The following is a 12,779-nucleotide window of genomic DNA, read 5'->3' on the forward strand; positions in this document are numbered from 1 at the left end:
TAGGCAAGCAGGGGTGGGGGAGCAGGCGCAGCATCCAGGTTTACTGGTGCCTACAAGGAGCACCATATTGTCTACTCAGGATACAACAGAAGCCTCACCAGCAGCCTTAAACCCAAACACAGCCGAGTTTTACGCAAGAGGAAGCCCCTCAACAAGTGTTTCAACACACACAAACACAAAGCACCACTGTCTGCAACTTGATCAAACCTGGCAAGGCCTCCAGTCAGACTTACATCTGACTGCAAAGCTACTCCAGCTTTTCAGTGTCTGACCGATTTACTTCCTGTTTCCTACCCTGGAAGTTCTCTTCTGCTACCTCTTAAATCTTTACCACCAGGAAATTTCCTAAGATAATTCTGTTCAGATAAATCTGTATACTTCAAACACTGCAAGCGTGCCCTCCTGCACATAGAGCTATTCGTGTTCCACAAATCTTACTCTGCAACTATCGCACAAGATTTTCATCTAGCATTAAACTGAAGTTCGGCATGAAAGCATGCAAGCTACTATCTCCATTAAAACACAGACAAAAATCAATCTTCTCAGTAATTGTTTTTGATGATATTATATAAAAGGGTTGAAATAGTTCCCAAGAGAAAACAGGGAACCTTAGACCAAGTTTCTCAAAGCTCATTGCAAAACATTTAAGAAATCCTAATTGGCAGTAACATCACTCTTACAGCATCACAAAGCTAATCACAGATTCACAGAGGTTGGAAGGGACCTCCAGAGATCATTGAGTCCAACCCCCCTGTCAAAGCAGGCTCCCTACACCAGGTTGCACAGGTAGGCGTCCAGGTGGGTCTTGAATACCTCCAGAGAAGGAGACTAATGGATGAAGCCATCACTGAGCAGCTTTGCAAAGCTGCTCACCACACTGTAGCAGTGAGCTCACTGGGGAGCAGCAGACAGGACACACGCTGCCAATCGCTACCTCCCTCCCATCAAAGCAGGCGTCCCACCTATCTCATATACAGCACATACATCCTCCAGAGCCATCAGGGCACGGAGCAGCCTACTCTTCCTACACTTGGTATTTCTTCATGAAGGATACAGTTTGGGACTTAGGTTTCCGTACCAGCTGTTATTAATACAAAGTTAAGAGAACCAAAGCTGCAATTTCAGGCAGGTCAGTGTAAAACATGATGGAACTGATGCAAGAGGCCAAGTAAATGAAGTGGAAAAGGCAAGATTTCTGTAAATACTAGAGGGGAGAAATGAGCAAACAGCTGCTGCACAGATGCTGTACAACTCCTGCAACTTGGCAACCAGCCGCAGGATGCCAGCACCATCAGCCTCCTGCAGGCTCCGCCACATCCCCCAGCAGCCTCCCTGCCAAAGGGCAGAAATCCAACACAACCACGCTGAAAACCAAACCGAGCACAAGACTGCACCTTGTTGCTTGCTTTTAGGATGAAATGAAGAACTGAAGGGGTAACAGCCACGTTCTACTGCAGTAAGCAAGGACGATTTATTAACTTCTGGGGGTTTTTGTTGCTTTTGTAAAGGAAAGGTAGAAATCAATGATCTACGTCCATATACTGAAGTGTATTTATTCCTTCTATTTTTTTTTTTATTTTTTAGCCTTAGAAGACTTGTATTATAAAGCAATTTGGCATTTTGACCATACAAAATGGCGAGGGTGCAAAACACATCTCCTGTATTGGTTGTCAACATAGACAAGAATTGGATTGAGCTGCTCACAGGCTGTTTTTACAGGGAAGCGTGCCTTGCACCTCAACAGTCAACTCCAAAGGTCAAAACAAAGCAGAGTAAAACTTGTTTGTACTGAAATTAAAGGTGATAATTTCTGTTTTTCCAAAGGTGTTTTTCATGCTCTGACTTACCAGTGACACGATGCTGAAGAAGCTGCCGAGCAGTCAGCACTCAAAACTAAAAAGCAAATGCAGGTACTTAAACGTAACAACATTCTCTTCTTGAAACAACTCCTATCAGGACCTCCTTCTCCAAATCCACCACCTCCATACACAGTGGTTCATGGAAAACCACCGACAGACAAAATGAGATGCAAAGCAGCTGCACCACCAGCACCCAAAAAGCCAAAGCTGACTAATATTTCCCAAAGTGCTTACACGAATCACGTAGGAGGAAAGGCCTCCTTGGCTTCACCACGAGACTCAGAAAGATGCATTCAATTGAAGAGTCTTCATTACTCTTAGCAGAGCAGAGTGGAAGACTGGGGGTGACAGCACGCTGCGAATGCCACGCAGTGCAATAGACACAGTGCCATGGTCAGAGAAGCTGATTCAGATTAAAATGATGTAAACATGGGAAAACAGCGTAGGCGAGACCAAGAAGGAAATAAGACAGAAATTCAGTTAAAAAAAAACACTCCATAATTCCTGAGAAATTAAACAACACTGCAGGCAAGAAATAGCTGGGATAGCAGGAAAGCACACATACAGCCTCGCCTTCCACACCTCAGCAATAGGTGCTTTCTATACAGCACAACCAGCCTTGCAGATGGTGTGCACCGGCAGGTGAGACTACCAACGACTCTTACAGAGCCCAAGGCAGGCGGCCTGCGCCTCAGCACCAACCACAGGCCTTTGCTACATCACACCAGAGGATTTTTTAACTAACACTTCTAAAGGAGAAAAAGGTACTTGGGAAAAACATGAAATCCTTGCAACTTTTTTTCTTTACCACAATGAAGTCGTTATAAACAGAGAAAAGTTACCTCAGGAGACCAAGCATTACACACCACCTAATTGCATGAAGTGTGCCTTATCAAACACTATTTTCATTGCTCTAAGTCCATAGAAAATTGAAATGTATTTGCCAGAATTCAGACACTAATGTCCTTAGCAGATGGCAGCACTACAACACAAAAATACAGCACATTCCTGCAGAAAACATCACCAACAGCCTAAAGTAGTCACCTTAGTGGAAACCAGAGAACAGTACTCAGGAAACAAGGGCTTAAGATTTCCAAACTCCCACACCTTGCTGGGCCAGCCACACCAGCACGCCTTCCTCTGCACACATCCACTGCTGACAGCATCAGAAGACAGAGCACGGCAGCACATAAGATGTATGCTCACAAGCTGCTCTTAGAATGCTGATGTGCCCAAAACCCTCAAGCCCTCGCTCCATCTGAGCATCTCCAAAAGGCGTAAGAAAACACTGACAGTTTATGTAAAAATTCTGCTCTCTTACTTCAAATTGGGTGAGGTTTCGTTCCGTTTTCCCTCCCCCCCCCCCCCTTCCAAAATGTAACTGGAAAATGAAACTCAATTCAACTGTGTTAATACACATTTCAAGAAGATATTCACCATCTCCACACCACTGGGATTCAAAGAATCATAATTAACATGGGTCTATTTAACATGAAATGCAGGAGATTTTGATGAATTTTCTACTCTTTTCATTAAGTTATTCCCAACGTAGGTCAAGAACATGCAATTCAGTTACATGTGTGCATGCTACTACACTACACACTTACAGAGCTGCACACAGCTTTTAAACAGCATTAGAAATATGCTGGAACACTTCAAATGTTTAAAAAAAAAAAAAAAAGGAAGAAAGCCAATCAATGCTGCTCCACTGCAACTGGTTCTGCTTGAGGCTTACAAAGTACAGGCAAAAAGTATCTCCTGTTTCCTGCTTGAACGCTCCTGGGCAGTGGCCAAGGCTTGCAACACAAGAGCAAAGCAGCTGATGCCAGACTTACAGGACCTAACAACCCCGTGCTGAAACCGAAAGCCCAGGGCTGCTGCTTCTGGAGCAAGAAGTTTCAGCATTAGCTCAGGCAGCAGAAGAACCAGGTGTGATAGCACTGAACAGCAGAGCGGGGGCTGCGCTCCCACAGCCAGAGCTGGGGGTGGAAGGTGGGCAGGTCCTTACAGTACAGAAGGGCCATTCGACTGCACTGAGGACTCTGCACTTTCTCATGTAAAGACCAAAATACGCAAACATTGTCTATAACATGGATTTTAATATATTTGCAATAAACCCATTAGGCTTCTAGACAAATTCGCATATACCCAGGCAGCTTCAGTAAACAGCAAATTTTCCAAGGCTGTCAGTCTAACATACAAAGACACCGCATGCATCCGCTGCTAATTCTCCCTTGGACCTTTTCCATATGTTCCTACTTCCACAGGAAGCATCTAAAAGATTAGAAGCATTTGCAACAATTACAATACTAAATAATCAGCAATAAACAATTCGACCATCATCCACTCCTCGTTTCCAGGTCCTTTGCCCTGCCCAGCTCAAACACACCACACTTTCCATTGGTTTGCTGCTATTCACAGATTATGACAAGCACAGAGCCTCCAACATGCTTATTTCAAGCTTCTTATTTATTTAATGGCTTACTGGTTCTTTGAGCTACCCATTCACTTGATGAATAAATATTTGACCACAGCAGTTTCTTTTTTTGCACTCCCTCAACAGCTAAGTTAGATATATGTATAATAAAGCAAAACACATTTAAGTTGACACTCATTCGAACTCTGCCAAAAAGATCAAGACCTTAATTGGCAAGAGATAAAGTAAACTGCACGCTGGAAAAGCACGTTAATCATGAGCACAGGGGAGTCTGTAATTTATCCCAATTAATGTACAGTATATACATGAACACATGCATATAGGCATGATCTATGCATAACAACATAAATGCACATATACACACGTCTACCCATACTTATCTATAAATTATGCATATAGACATGCAGAATGAACACTATCATTAACTGATGATGGTAAAATGATTGTTTCACACATAAAAAATGCCTACCGTGTAACAAATCCATATTCATTGGTAAATTCTGTGCAGAAGCATCAGTATCAGAAGAAAAGCTATTTGTGACGACTTAAGTGGTAAACACAATCAGATGTAGATGTACACACACAACTAGGATTACCTTACAAAGTGCTTCTAAAAGAGCTCTATTCCGAATATACTATCAACCGAATCCTCCTGGTAGGATGGCAGCTCTATGTGGACTAACTTGAAAGAGGAGGACAAAACCAATGATCAATAACTCTTTACTTCCACATTGGTAGATAAGCATTTGTTGAGATAACTACTCTTTATCTTTTCTTAAAGCAATCAACAAAATGAGCAACAAATTTATGTCCCAACTCCTTATTCACGAGCTGTCCACTCCAAGCTCTACAGAAGAAGCCAAACATGCACAGTTGAGCTAAGTTAAGTGCTGGTCTTAGCAGGAGGAGTTGTAGCAGAAGCCAGTATATACATATCAAATTACTTTTTAATTACTCAAAAATATTTAAAAAGAAGTGAATGAATACAATAAGAGATCATAAAGTTCTATCACCATCCATCCATCGGATTCATCAGGCACTCCTGATTCTGACCCTGAAAGCACAGCTTCCAGTCACTGTTATCACCCGGCTGCCAGGAGCCCCATCGATACTGGCTAACTGGAGAAGAAAGGCCGCACCTCACAGGTCCATCCCTCTTTCTCTTCCCCCATTCGCACAATGTAATCGCTATTTTGTTTTCTCCTCCTTCTCCTTGCCAGTTGTGTCACGCAGGTAGATTCCTTATCTTTCCAGATGCTCCCAAAGGGCTGTACCTGCAGTGACTCACCCTTTTTTAACTGTTGGCTGTTTCATGACAACTGATGGAGGATGAACCTCCATTTTCACTTGGTTTCTGCCGACCCACGAAGAAATCCAACTGCCATTTCCTCATATAGAATAGCCAGTTACAAAAGGAAATACTTCTTTCCCTGCAAATGTTTTCCCCGTGATGCAATCTCAATTCACACAAAGCACCTGACCACACCACTACCAGCAGAACAGGCCCTCGGTGCACACAAGGACAGCAGCCATCCTTGGTGCAAGGTCCCCTCCCTCCCTCCAGCCACACAGAGCAGCCCTAACTCACAACAGTTAGATCTCTGGTCGAATTACACCTCAAGCACAAAGACAGACAAGCCAATCTAACAGCTCACAAGCACTTCAGGTCTTCCTTTCTCTTCCACATGATCCTGCTTAGCCATCCTGACCTCCCCAGAACTTCTGCTGAGCTGGTTCAACCCCAAATGCAGCCAGGGCCCACGCTCCACAAATGGCAAAAGCCGAGCAAGGCTCAGGGGAGGCTGCAAGAGCCTTTGGTTTGCTGAGCAAGAGCAGAGGTGGGAAACAAGGGAGAGATCAGAGGGAAATGAACATCTCCTTCCTGACAAGTGAGTTACTGCATTAGCTCACATTTCATTTTAGTTCATTCTTAGGTAAGGATGATAAAAAATACTAGAGGATTAAAAAAAAAAACACCTCAATAACAGATTTGGAAAGCCTGACAAACCTAACCCTCCTCAGGCCAACACAAGGGCAGTGTGACGAGACGCCCTTTCTCTAACATAATAGTTTTAAAACATAACTTCAGTACATGATTTAAAACCTGAGCTACCCCCAAGATGATGAAATGAAGCAGCACAGGCTCAGAGCAGGAATACCAGCCAGACTCAAGAAGCTTTTCAGGATCCTCTCACACCACCCTCCTAATCCCACAGCTGCCATGGCTGCAGCGAGTGCTGTGGGATCCCCAGGCCCAGAAGCAGAGCACCAGCAGCCATCTCTGCAGGCCAACACACAGCTTCACAGCTGTGTTTGTACCTCATATTTAGCCTCCACCAGCAAAAATCCACAAGGCCCATTGCTGCTTTTGGAGTATCCTCAATGACTAAATGCCCATGCAGCGTGGTGTGCACAGGCTGCTCACAGCTCCTGCTCCCAAGCCCTGTTTATCACCACGAAGCTCACAAGCAGCCCACACACCTAACACACAGTCCTAGATTCCACTCATGGCAAGTATTGGAAATTCACTGCTGGGAAGACAGCTCCTTTTTTGGATCTGTTTTCAGATGAGGAAGAAAAGGGTACAGAAGAAGGGCCTCTACAGGCCAGAATGCTATGCATTTTCACACTGCAAGTTTCTACTTACTTATTACAGACTGAACATTAAGTTTACCTGTGATATTTTGGTTTTCCCGTTTTCAAGGAATCGATAGATTTGTGAACATCATATATTGACAGCAGAGCATTACAATGAACTGAAAAGGATCTGATCATCAACAGTGCAGCAGCTAACTCTGCATCTCATCTACAAGTTGAACTCTCAAGGCAATGTAAAGCAATTAATCTGGTCCAGCTGCTAAATATAACAGTTGTAACTGTGTTATAAATCACCCCAAGCAGATGAAAGCAAAAGAGCCTTGAATGTAAGTTCCCAAATGCCACATGATGTAAATAATCTATTTGAATTGCTACCTATAATCAATAGGGAGAAGTCACTGGCATCAGAAAACTGAACTATGCACAGTAAGATTCTATCATACGTACTATTTTCCCTCTTCTCAGTTTGTTTAGTTCTTTCTAACAAGCTCCCATGCATAAGCATGTGTTCTAACAGCACTTGAAATACACTGTTCTCCAGCCTCAGAAATGGAAGCTGAATTGCACTTAGATTCCAGACACACAGGATTACCCTTAACAGAAAAGCTTCTTACTCTCTAGCAGCATTGCTTCTCTTCAGCATGTTAGACAGCCTGACAAGAACTTTCAGACTTTCTTCAGAAGGCAATGGAGAGTGATGCTGTATTGCACTGCAAGGCTGAACTACTTGCTATGTGGTCAGCAGGGTTCAAATCATGATAAAGACAGCAAATGTGTGCTCAAGAGGCTGCTCTTATCACCTCTTTGGAATTCCAGAGTTATTTTCATCTCTGTTCTACAGAGTATGCGACACAGCTGAACTGAATGAGTTTTCTGGAACATCATCACCAGTAAACTCCTATGACTACTCACAGCATTAACTTTATCAAGATCTCCCCTCCATGTCAGTGCTAAGCACTGCTACCTGGGAGCCAGGAGGGATGTCTGGATAAGACCCAAATAACAAACATTAGAAGTTATTGCAGTTTGACTTTTGCTAGAAGATCTTTTGAGATAAGATGAATTAATCCACTCAGCACAGATGTTTGGAAGACCGTCAATCTTCCAAAGATAACAAAGAATTGATGGTGACGAGCACAAACGCAGCAGCTGCAGAAATGAAAAAAAACAGTTGCTTACCTTTGGAAGGCCTCAGGTACGCATGGATCTGCAGCAAGAGATGCCCTCTCTCCACTGAGAGCCCTCAAATGAGGTGTTGGAAAGGGTAGATCTTGGCTCCAGCCCTTCCAATCACTCAAAGGCACTGAGTGCACCTGAGCTCTGCCAAGTTGGACCTGCCTTCCCACCAGGTGCTCAATCACTGGCTCAGGCCTTGACTTAGCATTTCCATGACAATGATGCAACCAAATACAGCACTAATGTGAAAACAGGATCCTGTACTAAGTCTACTGAACGTGCATTTTTTATATGCACGGACAAACTACCTCACCAAAGCATCTCCGTGAACAAATACAGCAGGATGACTGCATTGAGCTCAACTTTGGCACAAAGAAGAAAAATACAGGTGTAGCACAAGTCTCCTAAGATTTGGAGGATAACAAATATTGTAACCAAGTCACTGACTGGCTTCACGCACTATTTTCACTGTCTTTGGATACATCTTTCACAGGAGTTTCTCATACACTCACATGTCTTCAGCTAAAATGGTCCTTTACCCTCTTTCTCAGGAAGGAATTTCTACCACAGTGGTGAGAAGCCATTTGTCACTTTCCTGTAGACCCTGGAAAGGGTTTCAAGACTACCTTGTAAGCCAATCAAAAACAGATTTACAGTGGACTACAATTCCTTTCCTTATTTCATACTTCTATGACTAGTTTTTACGTTGAATTCAAGGTATCTACAATAGAGGCACTATCTCTGTGCTTATCAATGAAAATCTCTGAGCATGCTTTGAAAATCCATCTATCCAAACATCAGACGCTCCTAAATAAAGCATCCTAAATATGTTGAAATTAAAAAACATGCCCCTTTGTATTATTCCCTTCCAGTATCAAAAAATATATATAAATAAATATATATATATGCACACACCACTGCAGGGCTTTAATTTCTTACTTTAAAGCTGCACGATGCTACACACAAGGTTCCCTCTTCCCACCACCAAAACCAGTTTACCCTTCTGCTGTTCCCCAGAGCCCAGGAACTAACTGGGGTGTCCTACTGCATCACATCCCTCTCGCAACAGCACGAGTTGAAAACTTTAAATGCAGGCACCTCTACAGTGCTGCAACTGTGAGCTGTTTCCAAAGCAGCAATGAATAGAAGGTGATTGAAAATTTCACCCTTACGACTTAGTGGAGTTGCAAATATCCACATGACATCTAACTAACGTTAACGCCTGCCCTATGGAGCAATACAGTGCCCACGTTAACCTCTGAAGGCACAGTCTGCACGGAAACAAGACAAAACTCAGAGCAGGTACAATGCAGAACAGAAACCGGGTACAGTACAAGGTAAACACAGAGCTACTGGGGAAAGGAAATAAAGAAAGAAAAAAAGAAGAAGCTATTTACCAATCTATCTGTTTTTGTTTTGTTTTATTTTACTGACAGGGGACGTCCCGCTCCCAGCACTTCTCAGTAGGCCTCAGATTCTCCTGGTCCCACTCAGCACAGCGCGGCCAACCCGAGGCGGAGCCGGCAGCCAGGTGAGAGGGGCCGGGCACAAACAGGGCGACACCGAGCGGCTGCTCCTCCCCCGGCAATGCCCCGAGGAGCCCAGCCCCACACAGGAACTCAGCGGGCGGACAGGCCGCACCACCCGGAGCTCCCCGGCTCCCAAAGGAGCTGCCAGCCACCGCGAGGCCAAAAGCCTCCGCAACCTCAGGGAACCGCTTCCTCAAAGCCGCCGTCGCGACACCGCGGCCCCTGGCTGCCTATGACACCGGCTAAGAGCAGACGGCACCACACCACCACACCACACCACCACATCACGCCACACCGCCACACTGCGCCGCCATCCCGCCCCCGCTCGCACAAAGTTTCTCTCCCCGGCCCGCACCGCTCCTTCCCCTCGAGGCAGGGGGAGCGGCAGCCGCGCCGGCCAATAGCATCGCGAGAACGAGCCACACCGACCAATGCGAGGCGGCGGGAGGCGGAACCCCGCGGTCCGGCCGCGCTACGCAGCGGGGGAAGCGCCTCCAGGCGGGCGGGCACAGCCCCGCGCCTCACGGCCCCGCAGCGCCGCTCACCCAGAACCTGCCGCTGCCTCCGCCTGCTCCCGGGGCGGCCTCCTCTTCCTCCTCCTCCTCCTCTTCCTCCTCTTCCTCCTCTTCCTCCTCCTCCACCCGCCGGCTTCTCAGCAGCCGGAGCCGGGCCGCAGCTCGCTGCAGGCGCCTAGCGGGGCTGCTGGCCGCCGGCTCGGACACCCGCTGCGGCCCGGACCTGCTCTCCGCCCCCCGCCGCTCCTGCCGGGCCCGTAAACATCCCGGCATCCCCGAGGATGGAGGCGGGGCGGCCGCCGGGCTCCGCCTCGCCCCGCCGCCCCCCTGCTGCCGCTCGTGGCCGTGGGGCGCCCGGCGGCGGCTCGGCAGGGCGGGCTGGGTTCCGCGGGCGAAGGTTTCCGTCAGGCGCCTCCCAGCCCGCCGGGCTGCCCCGCACCGCCGGCATCGTGTGCTGCGGATCGGCCGTAACGAGCTCGAGAAGGTTCCGAGGCACTGAGCGCTCGGACCTGTGTGAGCAGCTGAAAGCTGAGGTACACGCACAGGCCTCTGTTAGCAGGGCGCTGGTTGTGCAGTCAGCCGGCAGCACCCCCATAAGGCCTCGGCCCAGGCTGCTTTGGAACACAGCGATGTCAAACAACCTGCTTTACATCCCCTGCGAGTACTCAGTTCTTTGATGATTGTGACACTCAAACCGTGAGAAGTCAGGGACCGACAGGGATTCAACACAGAACTCCTTTTGCAGTACTCAGAGAAGTAAAAGCATTGCAAACAGCACAGACCAGGCTGCCCACGCATCCCATCTTACCTGATCCTACTTCACCACAGCACTGCCAGGGTTACTCTGGTGGAAGTCACTGACTGCCAGAGCACCACTGTGCTGTTGGGCTCCTGGAAGTTCAGCCTGCTTAAGACTGAGGAAAAGCAATTTGCTTCACAGAGTGGAGATCATAAGAACCAGCGATGGGAAGGAAAAAAAGCATAAATCTCTCAAGGCAGGTTACACAGTGCTGTGATCAAACAGCTTCTTCCTAAGGTGAAGAAACCATCTGTAAAGGGCAGCTGTTTTTGTTAAACAGTTAAAGTAGTACTTCAGCAAAGACTCTTACAGAATAAATAAGGCACAGACCAGTGTGCCTAGAAAACATCCCTTCACCTCTCCGTGCAAAATTACAGCCTGCTTCTGAGATGGACCTCAACACTGAGACATTTGTGGGGTAAGTGGTGAGAGAAACTCTCACAGATCAAAAAGAAATCACGTATCTGCTGTCTCCTTCCTCCGATTTTAATACACTTTTTAGCAATTTGGCACATTTCCTCTTTATTACAGCAGTATGGCGTCTGATGTTTTTAGCCAACTGGGTCTTTTGTTTGAGCAAGGTGCTATTTTTATACCCACTGCACTTAGTTTCATTTTTATTTCTCCATTTTCTCCCTTTGTTATTTCACTGTAGCTACAATTACTGCATCTCTACACTGCTGCACTGTCTGAACCCAACCACTCCTTTAGCCTGATCCCACCAACTGCTGCAGCCTCTTCTCTGTCCTGTATTCCAGCCTCACTTGGTTAAAAAAATGGCTGCTTCCATTTTCTTTTTGGTGCTTTGAGAACCGAGACCTAAAGCTGAATACTGCTTCAGTTAATTGACCAGCATCACGGCCATCAAAAAGAGCCTTATCAAAAAACATGGCTTTAATAAGATGCTAATTTTAAATAAAATACAAATTTAAAATGTACAGGGTGAGAAATCTGCCACGTACTGTCCAAGTCGGCCTTCAGACCTGCGCTGTACCAAGGTTTACTTACAAAGGGATGTTTTCCTTTGCTTTACAGTGCACGTTTTCACTTTAATAAACCCATCTAGCATTCCTAGTAATGGAGCCTTCACATCTTACAGAATCAGAAAGGCAGAAAAGGCTCTGGAAGATTGACTAGCCTAAGGGGTTGTTAAGGAGCAGGCTTATCTCTGGCAAGTGCTTCTCTTGGAGGCTGCAGGGGACACTGACTAACCAGCTAGCAAAGGCTTAGAGAAAACAGATTAAGACATGCTAGAGTTAGGGATCTGAGAGGAACAACACAGCTCTCATGCTAAGCCTTGCCAGCTGCTGGAGGTGTAGCAAACACTCCGCACCTGGAATCAAGCGGGCCAGAGGCAGAAGGAAGGAGTTTAGCGTAGAATTTCCTATACTGGAGCTAGCTGACAAGTTTGGTCCCTATAGTTGGCCTTAGGTAATGTTTGTGGAGATACAGGGCTCTCATAAAACTGTCATTCTGAAATACCTTTTGGTTATATTGGCAAGATAAGTGCACTAGTTTTGCATACTGACAAAGAGATCACTAGGTAAGGGAGAATATAGAGGTAGCAAAGAAAGATCCTATGAATTAAAGAAGGGTCCTAAATAATCAACCGTATTCTCCCTAGGTATTATACTAGATGTGAGTTCTCCAATATATACCGGACAGTTACAGTTGTCCCCCAGTAATTCTAATTTGGGAGTTCATTTTTATCTTCCTTAATTGTCTACAAGTCATGATATTGTAGCAATGCACAGACATGTAATTGACTGTTACATTTGGTAACAAATATGTAACCATGTTGAACAGTTGGTAACTGCAGACCCTCATTTACAGATGCTTCCTAAGCTCTACTGGCAGATGTCTCTC

At 46.0% G+C, this 12,779-nt stretch overlaps 3 protein-coding genes across 7 annotated transcripts in view; 2 read left to right on the forward strand and 1 right to left on the reverse strand.

Moving 5' to 3' along the window:
• Positions 1–10,258, reverse strand: part of NEK7 (NIMA related kinase 7) — a 58,651-nt gene extending 48,393 nt beyond the window's left edge. For 3 of the 4 annotated variants that reach the window (XR_004308176.1, XM_015869364.2, XM_015869362.2), the window contains exon 1: positions 10,145–10,258. The gene's annotated coding sequence lies outside the window, so the exon portion shown is untranslated. Of the gene's footprint in view, positions 1–9,467; positions 9,491–10,144 lie in introns of those variants that run through there. The other variant, XM_015869363.1, reaches the window with a different exon arrangement.
• Positions 9,578–10,313, forward strand: LOC116653760 (formin-like protein 5). Its single transcript, XM_032446238.1, has one exon. It carries the CDS (start codon positions 9,658–9,660, stop codon positions 10,291–10,293), a length of 636 nt encoding a protein of 211 aa, XP_032302129.1. The 5' UTR covers positions 9,578–9,657; the 3' UTR covers positions 10,294–10,313.
• Positions 10,314–10,437: 124 nt separating this feature from the next.
• The window catches only part of LOC107317087 (heat shock transcription factor, Y-linked-like), a 34,893-nt gene continuing 32,551 nt past the window's right edge, over positions 10,438–12,779 (forward strand). For both annotated transcript variants that reach the window (XM_032446235.1, XM_032446236.1), the window contains exon 1: positions 10,438–11,331. The gene's annotated coding sequence lies outside the window, so the exon portion shown is untranslated. The remainder of the gene's footprint in view (positions 11,332–12,779) is intronic.

Source organism: Coturnix japonica, chromosome 8 (assembly GCF_001577835.2).
Source record: "Coturnix japonica isolate 7356 chromosome 8, Coturnix japonica 2.1, whole genome shotgun sequence".
Lineage (NCBI taxonomy): Eukaryota > Metazoa > Chordata > Aves > Galliformes > Phasianidae > Coturnix > Coturnix japonica.

Bases quoted from the DNA above. Each gene is read 5' to 3' on its own strand.
- LOC116653760 (XM_032446238.1), top strand. From the start codon at position 9,658: ATGCCCCGAGGAGCCCAGCCCCACACAGGAACTCAGCGGGCGGACAGG.